Below are 25,160 nucleotides of genomic sequence, written 5' to 3' on the forward strand. Positions count from 1 at the left end.
CTTCTGCTCCACTGCGCTGCTGTGCCATTTTTAGCCCGTGTCCCAAAATTACCCCTACTGACCCTCGGCGTCAAGGCGGGATTTGGATTTTGGACGAATCTCCTTTCGCGTCACTCGGATAACGGTGGCCGAACTATGTTTGGCTTTTCGGCCAAAGCCGGGCAGCCCAAGGGGCAGCCGAGGCGAGAGCCGTTACAGCCCTGCCAGCCCTGCCAGCCCTGCCAGCCCTACGGTCCGCCGTTTGGTTCGGCGTTTGGCGGCGCCGGCCGAGGCACCGGCCGCCCGCCGCGCTGCCCAAATGCCCACCTACATGGACAAGATTACACAGCCGCGGATGAGAGGGCGGGTCGAGACAACGGGGCCGCGCCACTGTCGCTGTCTCTCTCGCGCTCGCGGGCCGCCCCCGGGCACACGCGGCAGTCTCTCTGTCTCTCTCGAACCCATACGGGACGAGTGCGAGAGGGACAGAGCGTCGCAAACGACTCTCGGAACCGGTCTGCTGGGCTGCGAGAGAGACAGAGCGACCAAGCAATGACCTGAGTCACCCCGCGACGCGCCGCGCCGCGACGCCGACGCGGCCCCGAAACCCGGAAAGTCGCGGAATATCGTCACCACGGTCAACAAGCAGCATGCCGCCGCGCCTCGCGCCGCACCGCGGCCCGTCAGGTCGTCTTCGTTAAGCCCAGCCAGCACAGCCGTCGCTCTGTCTCTCTCACACCTACAGGGGCCGCACTATGAGTGCGAGGGAGACAGAGCGACGGCTGTCAGCCTGCAGCCCGCCCGCAAAGCAGCCGCCTTAGACGCGGTCGCGTGGACACACGGGCCGCCCTGCCGCACCGCCCACGCCTCGGAGGACGGCTTCAAAAGGCCACCGCCGTCCCGCTGGGATTGCCATTTTGCGAAAAGGAAGAAAAAAGACCTGAGCCAGTGTTTTTCGAGGAAGCGACCATTACTTCAAAGTCAATATTTGGGATCGTTGGGTTTTTCGTTCGAGGGCTGGATGGACTTGTTGCCTCCGGACTCCGACCCCATGCGGGTCTGTGAGGGGTGAAGTGCCGAACATGATGCCCTGTTGTACCCGAGGGGGAAACGACTCAGAAATTTGGTGTACATCGGATAGGGATAACCCCGGATAACCCTCGGATTACCTCCGGATTACATCGAAAATTTTCCAGGATTACCACTGGATTACGCCGGATTACCTCAGAAATTCCCCGGATTACCCCGGATTACCTCAGAATTAACCCGGATTACTTCGAAATTTCTGGTTATCCGGATAGCGGATAACCAATTTGCTGTACATCGGATAACCGAAGTCGTTTCCCCCTCGGTTGTACCTCTAATGATCTAGAGATCATTACCTAATTTTTTAACGCTAAACTACCGACTTTCAAAAACTCTACTGACTTCCCACTCAGCAATTTTGCTTTTATAGAAATCGGATGTGCGAACTCGAAATCAGCGATTGAACAGCGCTACATGATGGTGGGTCAGTTTCACACGACATGATGAACTTGACTAATGACAATAAAAAAAGAACGAAGCTTTTTCTTTATCCACTTTCAAAGTTTTCACATTGTCGAAGTTCTACTACACTGCATACGTCGTGCAAAACGAGCACATCGTTCCGGAGGAGGCCAACACGGTCGTTTCGAAAAATTTTACAACAACCAGAGTGCACAAGGTGATGACTTCTCCGCGGAAACGCGAATTCAACGCCCGGATTTCAAAACAACCGCACCGCCAACAACAACAACAACAACAACAACAATTGCGACTGGTCATAAAGGCGGCTCGTTAGCCTACGACCCGGCCTAGTGGCGGCCCGGTGCAGCCCGGTGCAGGCCAGCGGTGCGCCGGCAGTGCCAACCGTCCGGCAGTAAAACGGTCAGGCGGCACCGCTACCAACTGCAGCGGCGAAAAATTCCGAATTTGACACACATTGCCGCTGGGCCGTGCCGAGGCCGTGCCGTGCGGAGGGCCTGCACTCCTACTTAGGCCCTACCTAGGGCCGCGGTCAGACTGGGCGGACGCCGCCGAGGGGCGGGGGAGGGGAGGGGAGAGGTGGAGGAGGAGAGAAGGGGAATTGTCCACGGCGGGGGTCGGATGGGGAAGGGGGTGGAGAAGGTGCATTGACTTCTTCTGCTTGCTTTCTATGGAGCCAAGCCGCAATTTGGAGTGGTGGGTGTCTGGCCGGACAGTCGCAGAGAGAGGAGGGGGGGAAGGGGGGGAAGGGGCGAACGAGAGAATCGTCGAAGACAAGGAGTGGACAGGAATAGGGACACGGCAAAGATGAGGAATGTTCAAGACCAACCAGGATGGGATAAGGAGTGCTTGGAAACGATGGAGCGTAACAATTACAAGTACAAGAAGTGAATGAAAAGGGCGTAGAGGAGTGAAAGAAAAGGAGGAGGACAGAGGGCAAAAGGGTGAATGAAAAGAAAAGAAAAGAAAAGAAAAGAAAAGAAAAGAAAAGAAAAGAAAAGAAAAGAAAAGAAAAGAAAAGAAAAGAAAAGAAAAGAAAAGTGCCTTCCAGAAAGGAAATTTAGGCCATGTTACAGTAAGTGAGCTCAACGCAAGCATAAACCAAGCAAAATTTCTTCATGGTTTGAAAACTTTTGTTCTTTTCCAACGCAAAGACACATGTAAAACCACGATCGTGCGAAAGATAAACTACATTCGTAGGGTGGTAATATTTTTTCGCGAGGCGTTTAGAGCGAAGAGGATGCAGGACAACCGACAGGCACAAGGGCGTGATAACCGAGGGCCGCGATGGAGACGTGAGGGACTGCACTGCAGAGCGCTGCAAGGCGACGAGCACGAGAGTCGTTCTCGTCGCTCTGTCTCTCTCGCACCTACACGGAACGCCCTATGAGTGCGAGAGAGACAGAGCGACGTCTCTCGGAATAAGTCTGCAGTTTGCCAGTTTGCTGGTGCAGCGGACTCGGAACGGCTGGCCGAGCGGCGTGAAGCACAACCGCACTCTTGTCGCCTCTTTACTGCACGCGCGATGAAGTGTCCGAGGGCTCGCGTCTCATTTTCAGCACCGCATTCCACCACATCCCGCCACGCCGCGCCGCGCCACGCCGCGCCACGCCACGCCATCGAGTGGGGCAAGGAAGCCCCCGCCACGGCCCTGCCGCCGTGGGCCACGCCATGCGGCACGCGCAGAAGCGTTTTAGCTTCACGCCTCGCCGGCACAGAGGGCCCCCACCGCGCCCCGCCTCGCCCCGCCCCGCCCCGCCCCGCCGCATTCGTCGTTTTGTAATGCTGACCTGCATTGTTTCATATAAACTGGCTGGTCCAGTCTGCCCCACTCACACACATACGCGTGCGCACACGCAGACATACAAAAACACACACACACACACACACACACACACACACACACACAGAGAGAGAGAGAGGCGTGGGCGGGCGTCGTCGTCAGCGGAACTGACGGACCAGAGGCAGGAGGGGGAGGGGCGGCGCTGGGAGGCGCGTCCTTCAGCGATGGCCATGTTGATACAGTGCGTTACCGCATAGGTGCATCGGACCGGAGGCGCCGGAAGGGAGAGGATCAGAAGGAGAGGATCGGAAGGCAGGGCCAGAGCGGCCAGAGCGGCCAGAGCACAGTGGGCCAGAAGACCGTGGTGGCGGTCAAAATCCTAGACGGGTTTGAGCTCCAGAGTCGCTAAATGGGAGTCGAATCGAACGTGTAACCCCACTAATGGATTGATCTCCGAACTAGGAATCCACTGGTGGGGTCAAACGCTCGGTTCGAGTCCTGTTGAATGGCACTGGAGCTCAAAACGCGTCTCGAGCTTTCGTGGTGTCAAAAGGGGTCAGTCGCTGCAGTGGCAGTGCAGTGGCAGTGCAGTGGCAGTGCAGTGGCAGTGCAGTGGCAGTGCAGTGGCAGTGCAGTGGCAGTGCAGTGGCAGTGCAGTGGCAGTGCAGTGGCAGTGCAGTGGCAGTGCAGTGGCAGTGCAGTGGCAGTGCAGTGGCAGTGCAGTGGCAGTGCAGTGGCAGTGCAGTGGCAGTGCAGTGGCAGTGCAGTGGCAGTGCAGTGGCAGTGCAGTGGCAGTGCAGTGGCAGTGCAGTGGCAGTGCTGCGTGGGGCGCCGTCGTGTTCGGATTCCTGCCGAGACAATGCCGCTCGGGCCTCTGCCTTTGATTGATGCGTGGCCGTACCTTTGGCCGAGCCTTTGACTTGCCCGGCCGCGCTGCAGACAGACTCCGAGAGTCGTCTTCGTCGCTCTGTCTCTCTCGCACCTGTACAGGACGCCCCATGAGTGCGGGAGAGAAAGAGCGACGAAAACGACTCTCGGAATCTGTCTGCTGGCTGGCTGCTGCGCCGGATGGCGGCCGCCCTGGCCAAGCCTTGGCGGCGCGATAGCGCGAGAACACCAAGGTCCCCGTGGTCTTGAGCGCGTCCTATGGCCACCGCCGGCAGGGCTCCTGCCAGCCAGCCAGCCAGCAAGCCAGCCAGGCCTCCGGTGCGGTTCGACCGGGGCGCGCACATCCGTCGCTCCAAGGGCGCCGTCGCTCTGGTCTGGTCCCCCCTGCCCGGGTCGCGGGTTCAAATCCCGACCGCGTTTTTGTCTTTCGTTTTACAACCTCACGCGGGACTACTACACCGTAACGCGGAGTACGCACTGACCCGAATAACAGTGTATTGACTGCCGCCATCATTGCAGGATCTGCAAACAAAGTCCGAACATACCCGTGGCGTGGCTGGGGTGGGGCGGGGCGGGGCGGGGCGGGGCGGGGCAGGGCGGGGCGGGGCAGGGCGGGGCGGGGCGCGGTGGGGCGTGGTGGGATGGGCTGGACCGTTTCCCCGAAGCAACGCCAGTAAAAGCGCGCGCGGAATAGTCATAGAGCTGCGAGTTATGAGCGAAGAAATTTAAGGCTAAAGGCCTCGGCATTGCCTGCGTTGCCTGCATTGCTAGGCATCTGTCAAATGACCGCGAGGCGCCCTCTGCAGACTGAGAGTCGTTTCCGTCTCTCTTGTCTCCCTCGCACTCATAGGGCGTCCCCTGTAGGTGCGAGGGAGACAGGGCGAGACTCTCGGAATCATTTTGGCGGGCCGCTTTCCTGGCGGACGTAACCACCACCGTCCACCGCACACCTGTTGGGCCCAAGCGATCTGTTTAAAAACAAAAGCAACAATAACAACAACAACAATAGTAAACAGTAGAAAAATTTCACTTGCGTGAATTGTTTGTAGGCTAATGTAGGCTAACACGTGTTAATTACTACAGGGTAGGATTATTATTTTTTATATATAGTTTTGTTATAAAGTCCCCCGTTCAGCGGCGATCTTACGAGGCCAATTTTATTTCAAATCCTATTTAAGCGACATTCTTTTCTCTCTCGTTTTCAAGGGCGGCTTTAAAAAGTGTTGGCAGCCCTGCTCATCGCTGCGTTGCACTGCGTCGCGCCTGTTTCCTTCCAATATGGCCATTCTCCATGCAAATTTTGCACGCAGTTCGGCCGAGGGTTGGCGAACCTGCGGCGCTGCGGCGCGCAGGATGTCCTGGAGCCCCCCTCCCCCCCCTCTCTCTCTCTCCCTCCTCCGTCGTCGCTAGGGGTGGCCTTGGTTGATGCCCTTTGTGGTTTCCATTGGCCCTTCTGCACGGAAAGGCCGCTGGGAGTAACAAGCAAAAAGGGGGGAAAAGGCGTTACCTCGGCGGGTATCGAACCCGCACTCGTCACGACGATTTTGACTCACATGCCTCCAAAGAGGTAAACAACAATTAACTGACTCGGGGGCGCTGTTTTCAAGTTCGGCCCCTCAGGAGGTCGCCTAGCGAACCAGCCATACGCGGAAGAACTGTTTTAGGAGAAATCCGGTGCTGTGGCGCGGCATGCCTTGGCGTGGCGAGCTCAGATCTGGCTCCAGTCAGGAGCTAATGACTCGCTGCCTCATGTCGCGGAGCGGCCATGATGCCCCGAGAAAAGGGTCGCAACTGTCGAGGAAACCCTTCGCAGCTACGACCCTTTCCGCCGGACGGGTGGGAAGGCAATTTCCACCGCCTGGAAAAGAGGAGGGCGATTGTGTCCTATTCACTGTAACGGGTTTGGGGGGGTGCAGCGAACCGCCGCCACGTGTTCCAACACGTCGTGTTTCGCAAGTTTTGTATGTGCTGCAGTGTTTATAATTTAATAGGGTAGGGAAACAGATTACTTTTTTGCATTCAATAATGGCGATAGTTTTCGTTTTATTTAAATAATCATTCTACAAGAGTGGTTCATAGACGCAGGCCGTTGATGGTTATCGAACTGCCGATAATCGCAAGAACCAAAATAAAACACTTCACAACATGCTTCAACTGAACAACATCAACAACAATATATAAATTAAAATAACAGTCTTTTGTACCATTTTTGTGTCGACACACACAAAGAGTCTCAATCACAGAAGGAAGCTCGCGGTCTTAATGCTAATTTAATTGCTCGCTACTTAAATCACTAAGGACACTTTTTCTCAGCGTTCGCTGGTTGTACCCTCTAAACCCATCATGGACACCGACACCAGAATTTTGCCCCGTTCGCTCCCCGGGCCCGCTCAGTGCGCTCAGTCGTCTGAAGTCTCTCGCTCTGTCTCTCTCGCACCCCCACGGGGCCCACGGGGCGCCGCGCGAGCGCGAGAGAGACAGAGCGACCCTTCCGGAATGAGTGAGCAGAGCCGCGGGGCGTCAAGTCGCCAGCGCCTGGCCAGTACGGTGGAAAGCTGTGTTAACAAACGATGGAATTCAAAGCAAGAACTAAAAAAGAAAGGAAACATGCGTACTGACGAGGCACAGTGACAACTTGTTGGCCTGAGACGCCGTCTCGTCCCAGACCCTCAATAAATAGAATAGAATTCGATAACAGTAAAAAGTCTTTTCATGATCAGTCATTTCCAGCGAGGACGCAAGTTAAACGACGTTTTTGAATCAGGGAGTCTTTTGTCGTCAACAAGTTACTCTGATACACCGATTTAAATAACGAAATTGAAGGGATTTTTCTTTAACGCTGCTGGAAATCTAGGTACCCTCAACCCTGTTTTACCTGTTCGTACCTTGTAAAAAAAAACTACGAAGTATTTTGAGCTTAGGCGTAAAGGCCCAAATTTCGAGACGAGGCATTTTAAGCTATACGCATGCTCAAGTTAACACTTCGTTTTAACGTGTCATTTTCTTCGCCAAGCTTTGTACTTGTCAGAGTTTGTGAGGAAATATTAAAAGTGCAGCAGTAAATCCATGTCGAGATTCAAAACTCGCGCGCAAATCAAAACGTCGCCAAGGGCATTCCCCGCCTTCGTCGTCCCGTTCGTCAATTTGTTGCTTTTATTTTCAAAGTTTATCTAGGTTTTTCTTTCAAGTTTCTAATAATATCTATCAGTATTACGGCGAACACGTCGTGGAGAGCATAAACACACGCGTCACAGGTGCGTATCCGAGGAGGGGTATGTCACGGGGGTCATGAGCACCTGCATTATCCCTCAATAAAATGCCTTATGGGTAGGCAGTTTGTCGTACAATCCACCCCGTGTAAGTAGGCAAAAGGTGATACATGACACCCGCCTCTTTTTTTGCAGAATGTGTGCGCGCCTGCCGCTTCACCCTGCTCGCTTGACGCACACCAGGACGTGAACCAGGACGCACACCAGGGCGTGCGCCAGGACGTGCACCAGGACGTGCACCAGGACGCACACCAGGACGCACACCAGGACGTGCACCAGGACGTGCACCAGGACGTGCACCAGGACGTGCGCCAGGACGTGCACCAGGACGTGCACCAGGACGTGACCAGGACGTGCACCAGGACGTGCACCAGGACGTGCACCAGGACGTGCACCAGGACGTGCACCAGGACGCACACCAGGACGTGCACCAGGACGTGCGCCAGGACGTGCACCACGACGTGCGCCAGGACGTGCACCAGGACGTGCACCAGGACGTGGCCAGGACGTGCACCAGGACGTGCGCCAGGACGCCTCAGTGGAACAGCTTGTCCTGCCAGGGCGCGTGCGGCGCGTGCGGCGAGGGCGGCGAGGCGGCGGGCTGTCCGAAGGGCGAGTCCTGGACGCGCACCAGGACGTTCCTCTCGCCGAGCGACGCGGAGGAGCCGTGGCTGCCGTTGTACTCGCGCAGGAAGTGGCGGCGAAGCAGGGACCGCAGCGGGGAGGGGCGGCGGTGGCCGCGCAGCAGCGTGTACAGCGCGGCGGCCACGGCGCACAGCAAGACCGACCCCAGCGTGGCCAGCGCCAGCGCCATCCGCGGCGGCGACAGGCAGAACGTCTTCTCGGCCGTCGCCGTCACCGAGGGCCCGCCGCTCGCTGCAACAAGGCGGTGGAAAATCCGTCAAAAAGTAACTTTATTCTCAAAACATAATCCGTCAAAAAACTTTGTAAAAATAAAGGGTTGTCAAAAAATGTTTGTCAAAAAAAAAGTGTTCATCGAAAAAAAAAACCCTCAATTCTCAGTTAAAAGGTCGTTTGTCTTTTGTCAAACGGAGTCATTATACTACATCCGAAACCTTGAGTAGATTTTGTACCAAGTTATGTTTTTTCAAGCTACTGTGTGTCGTTGGGATAAGGGAACACTGTGAAGGTCGAGAGGACCGAGGAAACTGCACTAGTGTCACGCGCTATGGATCACACAAAAGCCTGGAAAAGCTGAAAAAGAAACACTAGTACAGGTAGGATGACAGCATCACCGTAAAACGGCGTCCAAGTAAGAGCCCGCCGCGGAGAAGTCGCCACAACATGAAGAAATGCCGCCGGCGGCAGTAAAGCTAACTTACGAGGCGAATAAAAGCGCCCTTCGTCTCTTTACTGCTTTATCCTGTTACTCCGCGGCTGCCGTTTTCGAACAAACACGCCGCGTGACGCCGCGTGACATCGTGACGCCGTGACGTGGTGTGACGAGACGCGACGGAGCGGTGACGCTGTGACCGGCACGCGGAGATCGAGACGCCAAATCTTGCCGCCGCCAGGAACGGTCCGAGCGAGAGACGGGAGGGAGAGGGAGAGAGACAGCGGCCGAAAAAGAGAGTCGCTACGCTAAATGGGACTCGAACGGAACGTGTGACCCCACCAATGGATTCCTCGTTCGGAGAGCAATCATTGGTGGGGTCACACATTCCGTTCGAGTCCCATTTAGCGACTCTGGAGCTGAAAACGCGTCTAGAGTTTTGGCCGCCTCCGCCGGTCTTCTGGCCCACTGTGCGACGACGAGGACGTGAGGCTGCCGCGGTCCCCGAGTGGCTGCGCCGCCGAGAGGCTGGCGCTGCCTACACTGGCAGGGCGGCTGGGCTGCCGGGCCAGTGCCCCGCCTTATCGTCCTGACAACGACATCAAGACAAGGCTGCGGCCGCGCGCTGGCGCTTGGCTGGCGCTTGGCGTCGCTCCCGTTACAGACTCATTACGGTCCGCAGCGGAGCGACGCAACGCGTGTGGCCGCCGAGGCCCTCGCGACGCGTTAATGGAGCGCGAGGGATAACTCGGCCATTTTGGCAACTTTGGTAATAGGCGCAGTGGGCCAGAAGACGAGTGGATTCGGTCAAAATCCCAGACGCCTTTTGAGTTCCAGAGTCGTTAAATGGGACTCGAAACGGACGTGTGAGCCCACCAAAGGATTGCTCTCCGAACGAGGAATCCATTGGTGGGGTCACACGTTCGGTTTAAAGTCCTGGAAGGTCAGCATTCCAAAAGCAGCCGCCGCGGCCGTGAAACTACTCGAACGCGTGCGGCCGGTCGGCAAAACAGAGCAACGAGAGACAGCGGCAATGCATCGGACGGCGCGCGGGCAGCCGATCGGCAAAACAGAGCAACAAGCGACAGCGGTAATGAATTGGCCGGGCGCGCCAATCCTGCGCCGGTCATAACCATAAGGCCCCGAGATGCCAATCTGCCTGATGAACACTCTAGGGGCGAATCGTCTGTTTTTCGCTGCACTTTTCCGCACGAAATGGATTGCCGATGGGAGCCGCGCGGCAACGTCGGGCCACGCCGGCAACGCGCCCTGCGAACGACAGGCCGTTCAAATGGCCGTCGTGCATCCGAGAATCGTTTCCCCATTTCAGCCGTGCAATACACTCGTGTAAATTTTGTCCGAATGTCAGAAACCTGTCTGAAATCGTGATCAAAATTCGCGCACCAAAGCTGACAACTTATTCTGACGTTCTGTAGAACTCGGGTCGTCAATATCAGCACAAGTTTTCAGAATTTCAGCTTTCAGAGCAGGTGCACGAATATTGATCAGGATTTCAGACATGCTGACAAAATTTACACAAGTGTAAAAAAAACACAAAGCAATCTATTTTTTTCCTATTTGCTTGAAAACGAGGTGCTTTGCCAGTGACGCGAGCACGCACAAATGTAACCTATCACAACCTCCACGAGTCCCGGGAGGACACGCCCAAAGCGAGCCCAGCCAGCGTCATCCCTGCCGGAGGGGAAGGAAGGCGCGTGAGAGGGGAGGGGGGAAGGTATGCTCGGCAGCATCAAATGGCCGGTTATAAATGTGTTTTGTTGTTGAATTCCGATGGCGGGCGCCGCGCGGCCCCCGTGGCACGGCCACGATACCGTAAACACAACGTAAGCCCGCGAACACGCCGTGCCTGGCCAATGACAGGGAGGAGGGGAGGGGGAGGGAGAAGCAGATGTTTAGCACGGTCCAGGAGCGCCCGTCTGGGTCCACCGGCCCGGGACGGCCGGGCTGCCCAGGCCAGGCCTATGTCCACGCCAAAACGGACAGTCATGGATGACAGTCGCTAAAGAGGGACGGCCTGCTCACTCAGTCCTCCTGCATACCTCCCCCCCCCCTTTCCCCTCCCGCAGGGCTTGTTCATTGCCTCATCAGCCTCGCGCCAACATCTTCATCCCCATCCTGCGCTGGACGACGGCCGTGGCCGTCCAGCAGCTGTCGTCGCGCTCCAATCGCGGAAACCGAAGTGTGTTACTTACACATTTTCGAACTGAACTTAGTGTGTGCACTCAGTACACCCGTTGGCTTCGGCCTAGCTTCGGCCTAGCTTCGGCCTCGCGAAAAACTCCCGTTCCACAGTGGGTCAGACGACCGGTGGAGGCGGTCAAAGCCCCGGACGCGTTTTGAGCTCCACAGTCGCTAAATGGAACTCGAACCGGACGTGTGACCCCACCAATGGATTGCTCTCCGAACGAGGAATTCATGGGTGGAGACACAAGATCGGTTTGAGTCCTGTTCAGCGACTCTGGAGCTCAAACCGCGTCTAGAGTTTTGGCCGCCGGTGCCGGTCTTCTGGCCCACTGTGCGTCCCCTAGAAGACCCCCGGCCGGGCGCACGGTGTGCATGCTCCGCTTCCGCCAAGGAGGCTTCCTTCCGCGTGCCCCCGGGATGGCCCGGGATGGCCCGGGATGGCCCAGGATGGCCCGGGATGGCCCGGGATGGCCCGGGATGGCCCGGATGGCCCAGGATGGCCCGGGATGGCCCGGGATGGCCCGGGATGGCCCAGGATGGCCCGGGATGGCCCGGGATGGCCCGGGATGGCCCACGATGGCCCGGGATGGCACGGGATGGCCCGGGATGGCCCGGGATGGCCCGGGATGGCCCGGGATGGCCCGGGATGGCCCGGGATGGCCCGGGATGGCCCACGATGGCCCGGGATGGCCCGCGCCGCATCCGCTGAGTCACTCCGCCGCTCGTTTCCAAATATTTGTCCGATTCGCGACGATTATATCCGCATCAGGGAACCGGGCCGCGGCAGGGGGCGGCCTTGCCTTTTTTACGTCGCGTTTTTCTGGTTTTTCTCCGCTCCCTTTTCATCGCGTCGGTGAATTATTCTGTCTGTTGACTTATTCAGCGCGCTGTCCTCATCTTCGGGGCAAAAAAAGACGTGTCCGTCTCAACGCCCGACGCGGCGGTCTTCCCCGAATCATCTTCGGCGACAAGATTTTCGGCCAAGAAGCACGGCAATGCCGCCGCGCCGTTGGGTTTTCATTTGGATGTCGTCCTGTTTGAAGGAGGATAGTGATTGCGCACAGTCACAGGATTTGGGTTCGCAAAGATGCCTTTTGTTGCACTGAACAGTGGGCCAGAAGACCAAGGAGGCAGTCAAAATCCCATGCGTTTTGAGCTCCAAAGTCGCTAAATTGCGGAATTGAACCGAACGTGTGACAATGGATTGCTCTCCGAACTAGGAATCCATCGGTGGGGTCACACGTTCGGTTCGAGTCCCATTCAATGACTCTGGAGCTCAAACTGCGTCTAGAGTTTTGGCCGCGTGAGTCTTGCTGGCGGTGTACATTGTCAACTTGCCAGCCGCCGCCAACAAGACAGTCGTCCCTGCGCAGCGCGGCGCGGCGCGGCACAGCCACAGCGTCCGCAGCCCGACTGCAGTCTCAATTTGCCGAAAGATAATAATCAGAAACGCGGACAGACTACACAGTCGGCCGGCAAAAAGTCTTGTAATCACACCCAAATCCGGCCGGCGCGCTGCAGCGTCCACGGTATGACATCTGTCATAACACCGGACTGAACAGGGCGGGGCGGACGCCTAGCTAGTGAGGTAATCACCCTGAAGGATTCCTCACGAAAACAACAACTTCCAGGGGAAGAAAAAAATCAAAACACAAGTTCTGTCAAAGGCAACTAACGTTAATGACCCAAACGCCATAAGGTTCTCCGGCGGTGGGGCTCCGTTTGATTCATTTTTTGAAATCATTCGTTCCGATGCGCCTGTGGATTGGAAGAAGTGGCTGCTTGCGTTAAAAAGATTGTTTTAGATGCATTGTGCGGTCGGCTGCTGGAGGAGGAAGCATTTCCGTCTGGTTTACGTGTCCGGACCAACTGGCCTGCGCCCATCGGGCAGAAGATGACGGGCAGAAAACACCACACAACAACAACAACAACAACAACAACAACATCGCGTTTGCTCTAATAAAGCTGGCTGCGCAGCGGTCGGGGACATGAAGCGTTCATTTTCTCGTTTCCGGCAATGATCGCCCAATTTTGGCGGGGCGACGTCGCGACGCGTTCAGGCCGTTTCCGAGTGTAGGCGCCTCGGAATCGGAATGCGTCACCCTGTCCCTCCGCCTTGGGTTCAAATACTACAATACTACGCTAAAAAAAATTGTGAGAAAATCTTTGCTTGTACTTGGCATTTTTGAAGTTCAGAGGAGTGTGCGGTGACAAAATAGTTCATTTATCGCTCTCCTAGGTCGTTTATAAAAAGCAAAGAAGAAATAATTTATAAAAGGAAAACTGGTACTTAAAAAACAATCCGCAGGCAGATTCTCACCAGTAACAATCACGTACTTTTAGAGCGCGGTGGTGAGAGTGCCTTCCATTAGACAAACAAAGTGTCCCCAGAGAGTCTGACCCCCCAGAATCCACGACGGACACCTAAGCCCCCCTCTTCCCGCCCCGGCTCCTCCGCGCCCAATCCAGGCGCGCCGTGATGTCATAATTGCCGTGACGGTCTCGGATCTCTTCAAATAAGTGTAGTCGCGGGTTCAAATCCCTCCAGGGCGTGTTGACTTTTCCCTTTTGTCTTTTCCCGCGAGTTCCTTCACCGTCTCGTCTCGAGAGCCCGTCGGCGCTAATCGTCCTCTTTCTCTCTCTCTACTGCTTTTCTCTCTCTCACACTCTGAGACAGATGAGGTAGAAAATCGTTTGTTGTTTCCCGAAATGCGGCAAGTCCGCTAACACCTTGCATCGAAGTGCAAACGTCGCCCAACACGCCGCTGCACAGTGAGCCAGAAGACCGGTGGAGGCGGTGAAAATCTCGGATGCGTTTGGAGCTTCAAATGGGACTCGAACCGAGAGGGTCACCCCACCAACAGATTGGCCCCCGAACGAGGAACCCATTTGTGGGATCACAAGTTCGGTTCGAGTCCTGTTTAGCGACTCTGGAGCTCAAAATGCGCCTGGAGTTTTGGCCGCCTCCACCGGTCTTCTGGCCCACTGTGCGCCGTTGGCAGCGGCCTGTGTGTTTCCTCTTTTCCTCTGTACGTCCTGACCAGCCCCAAGCCTCGGCCCGCCCCGCCCCGCCGGTCGTGAGTTTGAGGCGTTTATCAGTGACGCGATCGCCATTACGGACTTATTGACGGCGGAGGCCGCCCCCTTTCCACACCTCACGCCGCCCGCTTCCACTATTTATACAAAAAGCGTTCAAATTGGAATTCCCCGGCGCGCTGAGCTGCGCTGAGCTGCGCTGAGCACACACCGACTCTCCGCGGAGCAGCGGGCCGGCCGGGCCCCGCTATCCGTGTGCCGACGCCCAACGCCCCTGATTATTGTATCAACGCGGAGGCCGTGCATCGCCAAGTGCGGAGCGGTTCATGACTTTACCATAAATACGCTATTGTTTTTGTTGGTATGATTACTACTATTTTTGTTGCTTTTTTTCGCATTAAACTTGCAGGAATAAGGATCGTCAATTTAGCAAGCGGAGCCGATAGCGGCGTTCAATCGAAGTTGAAGTCATTCGCCCTCATTATCGTCGCAATCAGGTTTCACAAAAAGCGGGTTGTTCGACTTTGGAGTCCGCGGAGGCCAATTTTTAAAAGTAACCCACGGGCTTCTTCAAATCCGTCACACACACACTCCGTCGCCGCGCGGCTGGGCGGCACACCAAGGTACACCCTGTGTTCCCACAGCGAGGTGCCAGGAGGGCCGTATCCTTCCCCGTTAGTGTTCGGACACGAGCCGGCACACTGATTCCGAAGACGCGGTCCTGTCTCTGTCGCACTCCTGGGGCGTCCCGTAGCGGCGCGAGAGAGACAGCGACGAGACCAGCCTCCCCGGAACCGCTCCCCGGGCTGCACCGGGCGCCCCACTCCGCCCCTCGCCGCCCCTCGCCGCCCCTCGCCGCCCGGGTGGAGCAGATAGCGCGATAGCCGACCCCAGTGCATGCCCTGGCCGGGTCCCTCGTTAGGCCGAACCGCGAGAAACTCATTTTCTTTCTGCCTCACGGTGCAACACCTACCGGGCCTGCCGTTTGGCCGAGGGGCTGCCGTTGCGACCGCCGTTTGGGTGTCTTTCGTTGGAGTTGCCGTGCAGGCCCCTGTTTGGGTCCAATGGGTCGCCAGACTGTCGTCGGGTCGGATCCCCTTCTGCCTTTGGATCTCATTTGACTGCCATTGGATCCCATTTGACTGTGTTTGGGTCCCATTTGACTGTGTTTGGGTCCCATTTGACTGTGTTTGGGTCCCATTTGACTGTCTTTTTATCCCATTTGACTGCCTTTGCATCCTATTTGACTGCCTTCAAATCCCATTTGACAGCTTTGGATCCCATTTGACTACTGTTAGATCCCATCTGACTACCGTTGGGTCCCATTATTACGTACACTTTCCGTTTGGATCCCATGTTACTACTGATCCATTCCCCCTGGACTTCCGTAAGCTCCCATTTGGCTCCTGTTGGACCCCTTCACCCCTGAGACTGCCTTCGGCTCGGCACCCATTTGACTGCCGTTGGATCCCCTTCGACTGAATTAAACGCCCTGGGTCTGGGTCCGTCGTCAAAAACGCCAAAGGCATTTGGTCCTCTGGAGGCTCGCCCTGACGGCTGGCCCTGACGGGCCCCTGGAGGCCTCACCGCCTTTGACGAAGCTTTGGCGGTCGAGCTAATGACTCATCTCAGCGCTCTCGGTTCGACGGGCCAGCCAAGTCTGCCCTGTGTGGCCGGTGTGCGTTTCGCGCCGAAACCGACGGTGGGGTGCCGCCTCGTCGGACCCATCCAGGTCGGCGAGTCCATCTGCAGCATTACCTGCCGTGAGCTCGTCCAGGCGGCGTCAACTCGAGCGGCGTCCACTTCGAGGCCCGGCGCCGCACCTCGCAGGACGTTCGAGATACCTGCAGGACGGCGTCGAACTCGAGGACGGCGTCGCACTCGAGGACGGCGAGGCGTGAACTCGAGCACGGCGTCGGACTCGAGGACGGCGTCGAACTCGAGGACGGCGTCGAACTCGAGGATGGCGTCGAACTCGAGGACGGCGTCGAACTCGAGGACGGCGTCGAACTCGAGGACGGCGTCGAACTCGAGGACGGCGTCGAACTCGAGGACGGCGTCGAACTCGAGGACGGCGTCGAACTCGAGGACGGCGTCGAACTCGAGGACGGCGTCGAACTCGAGGACGGCGTCGGACTCGAGGACGGCGTCGAACTCGAGGACGGCGTCGGACTCGAGGACGGCGTCGCGAACTCGAGGACGGCGTCAATCACGTACCTTTCGAACTCGCCGGTCTTGCCGCGTCGTGTTGGCCTTCTCGGACAAGCAGGGATCCTGCAAAAGGAATCAATGGATTTTAAAGTAACTGACCCAGGTTGATATCGCACTTTAAACCGCCTGTATGATTGCTAAATTTAAAGTGAAAGGAGTCGAACCCGGTCCTATCGGGCCGAAAAAGGCGCCCCTATGGCAGGTGAGAGCGTGGTTCATGGCCAACCAAGAATGACACTTCACTGCCTAAATTGAGCCTGTACACTGGTAAAACAAAGGCATAAAAATTACGCCCTTAAGGGCATAAATACTCTTTTACGCCTTTGCAAGGGCATAATCGTTTTATGCCCTTGGAAAGGGCGTAAATGGTATAGGAATTTCAAGCAAAATTTTAATGCCCTTCCCAAAGGCATTAACGATTTATGCCCTTTAAGGGCGTAAATCGTTTACGCCCTTTAGGGGCATAATTTTTATGCCTTTGTTTCACCAGTGTATCGGTGCGCATGGAAGTTGACCAGCCAAAGGCGGTGTCAGCCGCAGGGCCGCAGGTCATGCACCCACCTGCGGGCAGGCACCGCGACACAGCTGCAGCTGGCAGCGCAGGTGCAGACGGCTCCGGTCGGGGAACTTGAAGGCGGCGAACTTGGCGGCGGCCACCTGCAACAACGTCATCGTCATCCTGGAGTCGTCCCGGTGTCATCGCCATCGGGCGGCTCCGGCCAGCAGACTCAGAGTCGTTTTCGGCGCTCTGTCTCTCTCGCACTCACGGGACTAAAGACGCGAGAGAGACAGGGCGACGAAAACGACTCTCAGTCTGCAGACTCCGGCCACGCTGCGGGCAGGCCGAGGGCAGGCTGGCAGGCTCCAGCCAGGCGGATCACAGCCACAGTTTTGGCGTTTAGCGCGGGCAAGCCTGGCCAAGCCAAGCCTGGCGGACAAGCAGAGCGAGAAGCCAGCAGACTGATTCAGAGAGTCGTTTTCGTCGCTCTGTCTCTCTCGCGCCCACACGGAACGCCCCATGAGTGCGAGAGAGACAGAGCGACTCTCGGAATCCTGCGCGGCATTCAAGAATTACGTGATGAGAAGGCGAGCGACTCGCGCTGCGTGTGTCAGTGTGTCAGTCAGCAGGCAGGATTGCAGCATAATGGTCTCATTTTTCGAACGGTTCACCGAAAGAACTGAAGTCAACTTTTACGCCTTTCTTCCAGCGTGGTGGTTGCTACGCTTGGCTTCAAGCGTAGTGACTGTGTCCCACTCCCCTTCCGCACATCTAAATGCATGGGGGAATTTCATCTCTGTGCTTGACTGGCGTAAAGACTTCAAGAGTGGTTGTATGCTTGAATGAAGCGGACAACTACGCTTCAGTTTCCGTTTTGGTGTCGTCGCGATTGTAGCTGACTTCTGCTAGGATAACTCGCACGCGTCGTCGGGGGTGTTCGGGCACAATGTTTTGAGAGAGAGAGAGAGAGAGGGGGAGAGAGAGAGAGAGAGAGAGAGAGAGAGAGAGAGGGGAGAGAGAGAGGGGGGGAGGGGAGAGAGAGAGAGAGAGAGAGGAGAGAGAGAGAGAGAAAGGGAGAGAGAGAGAGAGAGAGAGAGAGAGAGAGAGAGAGAGAGAGAGAGAGACGCGACACGCGGTGCTCAGCCCGCTGTCCACGGGTCGGCGCGCGGCCCGGGCATGACCCTTGGCGATGACAAGGACAGGTGCTAATCCTTCGTGAACTCGCTCATCCCTGATCCTCGAGCCAGACGAAAGGCTGTGACCAATCCGCGGTCCGAGGGCCTTCGGCCGAGCCTTCGGCGGTCCGGCGGCCAGGCCGGGCTCAGGCGGCAGGCCCCGCCACCGCCACGGCGGGCCGGGCCGGGCCAGGTCGCTGCCCCGGCTGGTCCAGGACTTTAGTCTTGACTTTAGTCTACCGTGCAAACTGCAATTAAAACATCAGCGACGCGCTGGGGCCGCGTCGCGCCGCGCCATGCCGTGCCGCGCCGTGCCGCGCCCTGCTGTGCCGTGCCATGCTGTGCCGTGCCATGCCGTGCCGCCGAGGGCTGCCATGGCGAAGAGCCGCGAGCTTCTCCGGAAAATTGCTTCGATTTCCCACCGCCGGAGTCGCTGGAGCGACGCTGGAGTGGAATGGAGGATTCGCAGCGATTCCCTTCCGATCGTCCTTTTCTGCGGCGACTTTCCGTTTCAAAGGGCGAAGGCGTCGCCGAGAAGACCCTGCTCCTCTCCAGACGGGCCGCCCGGGGCACGCCCCCCTCGGGACCGAGCTCGGGACCCCCCGTCCCGTCTGGAGGCTCCAGACGCACGTTCGTCCCGAAATGGACGTCTCTCTCGCACCCCGCGCGCCGCCCCGCGCGCCGCCCCGCGAGTGCGAGAGAGACAGAGCGACGCCCTTCGGAGCGTCCCGGCCCGCCTCATTAGAAGCCGCTCACTGAGAAAATTGTGCAACGGCCGAACCCACAATTAAAAACGCCGACTTTTCATTCTTCATTTTTTTTCTTTTTTTTTCCGGTCCGCGGCGCAGCGTTTGGCACAACAATTGCCTCTCCAGCGGCGCCGGGAAGCCGCAGCAGTGCGGACAGTGTCGCCCCGCCTGTCTCTCTCGCACTCATGGGGCGTGTCGGGGCGGCGCGAGAGAGACAGAGACAGTTCGCAATCGGCCCACAGCGGGTCCTGGAGGAGACATGGTGTCTGCGCGCGTACTCCATGGCGTACTCCATGGCGTACTCCATGGCGTACTCCATGGCGTACTCCATGGCGTACTCCATGGCGTAGTCCATGGCGTAGTCCATGGCGTAGTCCATGGCGTACTCCACGGCGTACTACTCCACGGCGTACTCCATGGCGTACTCCACGGCGTAGTCCATGGCGTACTCCACGGCGTACTACTCCACGGCGTACTCCATGGCGTACTCCATGGCGTACTCCATGGCGTACTCCACGGCGTACTCCATGGCGTACTCCACGGCGCGGCCGGGCGTCGCTCCAACAAGTGTCTGGCCGGAGGGGTTGCCTGCCTGCCAGGCGCAGGCAGCCGCTGCCTGTTGGATGGGTTGCCTACGCGCACGGCGAACCCGGTCACTCTCCACCCGGGTGGGGCGGACATCGACCCCGTCTGCGAGGCGGAGAGGCGGCCTGCCTTCGCGGCGCCGCCACGGCTGGGGCAACGACCGGCCGTGCCTGTTGGAGGGGCTGCCTGCCGCCCGGGGCAAAGGGACGCCAAATGGGTGGCCTATCTCAAGGCGCGCTGAGAGGAACACAGTGGGCCAGAAGACCGGCGGAGGCGGCCAAGACTCTAGGCGCGTTTTCAGCTCCAGAGTATCACCTCACCGAAAGTATCCTCGTTCCGAGAGCAATACATTGTTGAGGTCACACGTTCGGTTTGAGTCCCATTTAGGGATTCTGGAGATCGAAACACGTCCTGGACTTTGACCGCCCCCACCGGTCTTCCGGCCCACTGTGCGGTAGAGCACGTTCGGCGTGCTGATGTGCGAAGTTTTGCATACCGCGCGGGTGCCGCGACTACGAGGGGTTGCCTCGTGTGGGGGTTGCAGTTTGGCGTGCAGTCTGGGCTGCCTACCAGCGCGGTGCCTTGCCTGCGCGGTGCCTATGCTTCATGAATGGCGTAATGTTACGCCTTGGCTTTGCGAGTGTGCATGCGGTTCGGTTCGCAGTGGAGCGACCCGTCCGTGCAGGTTAGGTTAGACGTACGTGCGTGCTGAGCCCGCTGGCGGCGCTGGCGCGTTTCCGCCGCTTCTTGAACTGCGCGGCGGAGGGCTCGCTGGCGGAGGCGGGGGCGTACGGTGCACTGGTGGTGGCGTCGTCGACGGCGTCCCCGAGGGTCGCGGGGCTGACGCGCACCTCGCGGAGCTGCGGCAGGATGAGGCGGTCCGTCGGGCAGCCCCGGCCGTCCGACAGGCGCTCCATGCCCTCGCCCGCGCCGTCGTGCGCGAAGCAGTCCGTCACGCGGGAACCGACGCCCGCTGCGGGCACACACCGGCAGGTTCAAGCACTTCGACCGCATCTACACTGCAGGACCCACTCTGCATGGCGCAACGTGGACCTGTCGCACAGTGGGCCAGAAGACCGGTGGAGGCGTCACAATCTCTGAACGCCAGTCGCTAAATGGGACTCGAACCGAACGTGTGATCCCACCACTTGATTGTTCCTCGAACGAGCAATCCATTGGTGGGGTCACACGTTCGGTTCGAGTCCCAGTGATCGACTCTGGAGCTAAAAACGCGTCCGAGAATTTTGGCCGCCTCCACCGGTCCTCTGGCCCACTGTGAGGCGGTGCCGGGCGGTGCCCTTGCCTGGCAGGTGGCTGGTGACGATGAGCGCGGCCTCCTCCCCGACGGCCAGCACGCCGGGGTCGCGCCCCCTGCCGCGGCCGGCCGTGCTCAGGATCTCCATGACGGCGCGCGCGCGCTGCTGCCAGTGCTGCTGCTGCCAGGACGCCGCGGACGCCGCGCCGAAGTCCACCGAGGGGATGTCCCCCCCGAACTGCCGGCCCGTCCTGCGCCAGAGAAGGGTGGTTAGGAAACCGCACCAGCTACACTGAAAACTTCAGCGTGCACTTAAGTGTTCACTGTGTGTACTCAGGACCAAGTTTTCAATGTAGCCCACACTGCAAAAAACACATACAAAAAAACGCAGCAGTTTCGTACGGGAAATGCGCGGAAAAGGGGGTACGCAAAAAGTACGAATCTTCGGTAGTGGTTCTCCTTGTCCTAGTCCCCCATAAAAAATCTCATGTACGGAACCGTTGTTCCTTTGGGCGAGGCATGGACGGTCCACGTCAAAAATAACTAACCCACCGATATGTTCCCTACTTTTCCTGCGGTTTTTTGTCTGGCAGTGTGAGCCGCTCTGCTGACGTCGCCTACCGGTGCTGCTGCAGGGGCTGCAGGGGCTGCAACAGCACGCTGGAGCTGGAGTCCTTGGCGGGGAGGTGGCACGACGCGGTCCTGGTCTGATCGGCGGCCTGCTGGAGGTGCCTGTCCAGCTGCACCACGATGGACGTCTGCAGCCACAGACCCTCGCCGTCCTGGGAGAAGAAACGCTTTTTATTCTCATTGTGTTTTCATTCAAGTGGGCAAACTCAACATTTTTTTTTATTTTGTGTGTTTATTTCTCGCACTCTGAGAACGAAACAGACTATTTACGCCTTGCGAAGTAAAGTAGCTGTTTTGAGCATACTTAAGCTTACAAAGAAAACAACTATTTTCTTTGTATAACAAACTAAATTAGTCTGTACTGCGTATGCTAAAAATACTTCGTAAAGTTTAACGCTTAAAGATGAAAATTGAAAATTAAATTTCAAATTCGGGTTTAGTCATCTTATTGTTTTTTCAGGTCAGGAGCCGTTTTCGGAATAAAACTCAAAAGATAACCACACACACTCACACATAGACCTCAAAATGGTCAAGTGTTTGACGGGGATTCGAACCCCAGACCACGCCGTACCTTGCTGGGGACGACCCTGATGCCGCACTCGGAGGCGGGCAGGCTCAGCATCACCTCCCTGGCCGGCTGCAGCGGCACCTGGTTGTCCTCGCTGCCGCCGCTGTCGCCCCTCTCGGCCTTCTCCTGCAGGAAGTCGAAGAGCTTGTGGTGCTGCTCGCGCGCCGTGCTGCACTCCAGCGGGAAGCCGCGCGAGTACACGATGCCGCGGAAGGGGTGCCGCATCCGCACCGTGATGTTCATGCTCTCCGCCGAGCAGGACGCGCCAATCCCTGCAAAACAGAGCGTGCGTCACAACGACGTGGCGCCGCCGTGGCCGAGGGCGCAGCGAGCTGGCGTTCCACTCGGGTAAGCCGGGTTCAAATCCCAAATTCTTTAGTATTTTTTTCGAAACGGAGGAATGTACATAGTTGACTCTTCTGAGGGTTGAAGTTGATGCTTGTTACCGTCTACTTGACAGGCATACTGTGAAAAAAGGTAAGTTACACTCTAACTTGCGACCATCCTGTGCCATACAATAACACGGGCCTACTGCTGTGTGTACACTCTTTTTACAGTGTCCGACCTTCAGGTCGACATCAATAAAAGCCAACCATCTACACTTTTCAGTTTCCAGACTGAAAACCGAAGTTCTAAAGTCGAAGTTCCCTGTTAGTTTTACGAGCGGGCAAATATTAGCGGGCTGCGGCTAGCCTGGCCCTTCCTCTGTTGCTCAAGTTTGATTCTGAAATGCCGAATCGTCCTAATTAGTGGTCCGCGGTGTGGCGAGATGGCCGCAGAGTCGTTTTCGCCGCTCTGTCTCTCTCGCACCTGTAGGGGGCGCCCCACGGCTGTGAGAGAGGCAGATCGAGACTCTCGAACGAGGCAGCACGTACCGAGGATGTAGTTGGACGGGCCGTGGCGGTCGGACAACGACGCCGCCGCCCGCTGCTGGAACAGAGTCGTTAATGAAAGATTCATTAATCATTAGGGACAAAGTCATCGCTGAAAATGTTATATAATGAAAAGAAACGGCATTGATGGAACGGTGTCAATGGCAAGTCAGTAAGAAAAAACGCGGAAGAAAATTTGTTCATGAAAAGTTGTTTTGAACACATCATGATGAGGAAATCGTTTATCAAAAGTTATTAGGTTGAAAATTTATTAATGCAAAGTCGTTCATGGGAAGTTTATTATAAAAAGTCGTAATTTGATTCTAAAAAAAAAAAAAATTTTCGTAAATGAAAAGTTTAAAAAAAAGTTTTAAATAAAACCCCAAAAACCCCCCCTATCTGAACCGAAACCTTGGGGGGGCGACGCGCCCCCGGGGGCCCGCCTGTACCTGAGGGGCCCGGGGGCCAAGGGACCCAGGCCGGGCCCCCCCCGGGGGACCCCAAAAAAAACGGACCGTTTTGACCCGAGCCCCGGGCTCCCGCGTGGCCCCAGGCCTCCCGTCCCAGATAAAGAAAAACGGGAGCACTGGAATTTGCCCAGAAGACCGGGCAAAAACCGGGGGAAAACCCGGCAAAAACGGGACCCCGTTTTAGTTTTCCTTAAGTGGCTAAAGGGCCGAACCGAAAGTGGCCCCCAGGTTTCGGAGGGGGATAACAAATAAATGCAGGCAAAAGAGTGCCTTTCTATTTTTCCACCCCGCTCGCAACCGTAACAGCGGTATCTGTAGTCAACAGCTTCTTCGGGCTCCTCTATCTATCTCTCTCTCGCTCTGCTGTAACTTGGCAATTAGCAATGCGAGCGACGCCGCACGGCAAGGCGCCGCGCCGCACTGCAGCGCGTGGGAATCCGCCGCAAGAGAAGCCGTTGGGTCCGCGTCATTGTTTGGCTTGTTGTTGTTTGCTCGGCTAGGGTTTCGCCGCATGCCGGGCCATGCACACGTTGCCACAGATCAGTTACAGCGCCAATTGGCAGCCGATGAGGCGATCCAGGCCGATCGGGTGGCGCGGCGCACCGCCCGACGAACCCAGGGTAGGCAACCCGCCGAATCCGAAACGCCCGACGAAAGCTGGATAGGCAATTCCCCACACGACCCTAAACACCCGGGTGGCCCCCGCCGCTTTTTTTTGAACGCGGGTGGAATTAATTTGCGGGTGGGACCGGGTTGCTTTTTTAAAAAATTTGGGGCCCGGGGTTCTGCCCCCCGGGCCCGGGTTTTCCCCGGTTTTTGGGTTCTTAAAAATTTATTAGACCGGGGTCCCTAATGTTTTCTTATTCAGCCAAAATCTTTCCCCGGCCCCTTTTTTTCCCGTTTCCCCCGCCTTCCCAATGCGTGCAAAAACCCGAAAGGAAAATTTTTCCCCGCGAGGCCCCCCCGGCCCGGTGCAGGGGGTGGGGGACCCACCCGAGCAAAAGGGGGCCCGCGAATCCCACCGAGGCGGGGTGCAAAAACCCACGGTTTTTAAGGGGCCCAATAATAAATCTGCAGAAAGGAAAGCGGCGAACGGAACGGACAACCAAAGAGGACGCCCAAACCCGGCGGACAAAAAAGCCCCCCCCACGGGCGGCAAAGACAAACGGACCACGCAGAAAAGGCCCAAACGAACCCACACCCAGGAAAGGGGGGCCGGGGACCCCCCACGGCCAAGGGGCCCCGGCGAACCGCAAAGCGGCGGCAAAAAGGGCCCCCCCGGACGCCGGCGAAAAAAGCGGGAACACCGGGGGACGAAAAAAGGTTTTTTGCCCTTGAAAACGGCTAAATTCCCCCCGGGGGGTCCAAAACCAAAGGGCCCGGGTCCCCGTGGGCCCGGGGCCCCGCCCCCGGGGCCCGCGCCTTTGGGGGGCCAACCGGTTTTGAAGGGGGGAAAAGGGGAAAAACCCGGCGCAGCCGCGGCAACGCAAAAATTTCCCCCCCGTCCCTGAACAAAGGGGAAACTTTTTTTGAGCCGCAGCGGATCGCCGGGACAAAATGCATGAGTGCCCCCGGGGCCCCCCCCCTTTGGGCCCAGTTCAAACACTTTGCACCAAATTTAAACACCATTTTGCCAAGCACCCCAAAAAGGGGGAAAGTTTTGACCGAGAAAGAGGGGTCCTGTGGGGGCATTTCACAGACGCGCGTCGGAGAGGACCACCGGGACGGCAGGAGGACGCCGACGATCATCAGGATGACGCCGAGGACACGCGACTGTCAGGAAAGCCGAGCGGTCGACCGGGCCATAGTAGAACTCGAAAGGACCCCCCACGCCCGACGACCACCATGAGGACGCCGACGACACGAGAGCAGACCCGTAGACGCCGACGACCACAGGAGGACGCCGACGAGCAACAGAGACGCCGACGACCAACAGGAGGCGCCGACGGCAAGGAGACGCCGACGACCAACAGGAGGACGCCGACGACCAACGGAGGACGCCGACGACCACAGGAGGACGCCGACGACCAACAGGAGGACGCCGACGACCAACAGGAGGACGCCGACGACCAACAGGAGGACGCCGACGACCAACAGGAGGACGCCGACGACCAACAGGAGGACGCCGACGACCAACAGGAGGACGCCGACGACCAACAGGAGGACGCGACGACCAACGGGACGAC

General features: G+C 57.6%; 1 protein-coding gene across 1 annotated transcript; it reads right to left on the reverse strand.

The window, feature by feature from the left end:
- Positions 1-16,165: 16,165 nt before the first annotated feature.
- On the reverse strand, positions 16,166-22,559 carry LOC117654418. The gene is made up of 7 exons (XM_034401034.1): positions 22,508-22,559; positions 21,636-21,904; positions 21,056-21,216; positions 20,555-20,685; positions 19,881-20,152; positions 16,733-16,828; positions 16,166-16,234 (listed from the first exon to the last, which is right to left on the reverse strand). Exons 2-7 carry the CDS (start codon positions 21,873-21,875, stop codon positions 16,166-16,168), a joined length of 969 nt encoding a protein of 322 aa, XP_034256925.1. The 5' UTR covers positions 21,876-21,904; positions 22,508-22,559.
- Between the last annotated feature and the right edge of the window lie 2,601 nt (positions 22,560-25,160).

This window comes from Thrips palmi, unplaced genomic scaffold (assembly GCF_012932325.1).
Source record: "Thrips palmi isolate BJ-2018 unplaced genomic scaffold, TpBJ-2018v1 HiC_scaffold_10, whole genome shotgun sequence".
Lineage (NCBI taxonomy): Eukaryota > Metazoa > Arthropoda > Insecta > Thysanoptera > Thripidae > Thrips > Thrips palmi.

What these genes read in the sequence shown, in the direction of transcription:
- LOC117654418 (XM_034401034.1), bottom strand. Translation starts at nt 21,875, where the DNA reads ATGAACATCACGGTGCGGATGCGGCACCCCTTCCGCGGCATCGTGTAC. An exon ending in TCAGGGTCGTCCCCAGCAAG is followed by an intron (nt 21,217 to 21,635) that starts GTACGGCGTGGT and finishes TTCTTCTCCCAG; the next exon opens with GACGGCGAGGGTCTGTGGCT. An exon ending in CAGCCCCTGCAGCAGCACCG is followed by an intron (nt 20,686 to 21,055) that starts GTAGGCGACGTC and finishes TCTCTGGCGCAG; the next exon opens with GACGGGCCGGCAGTTCGGGG.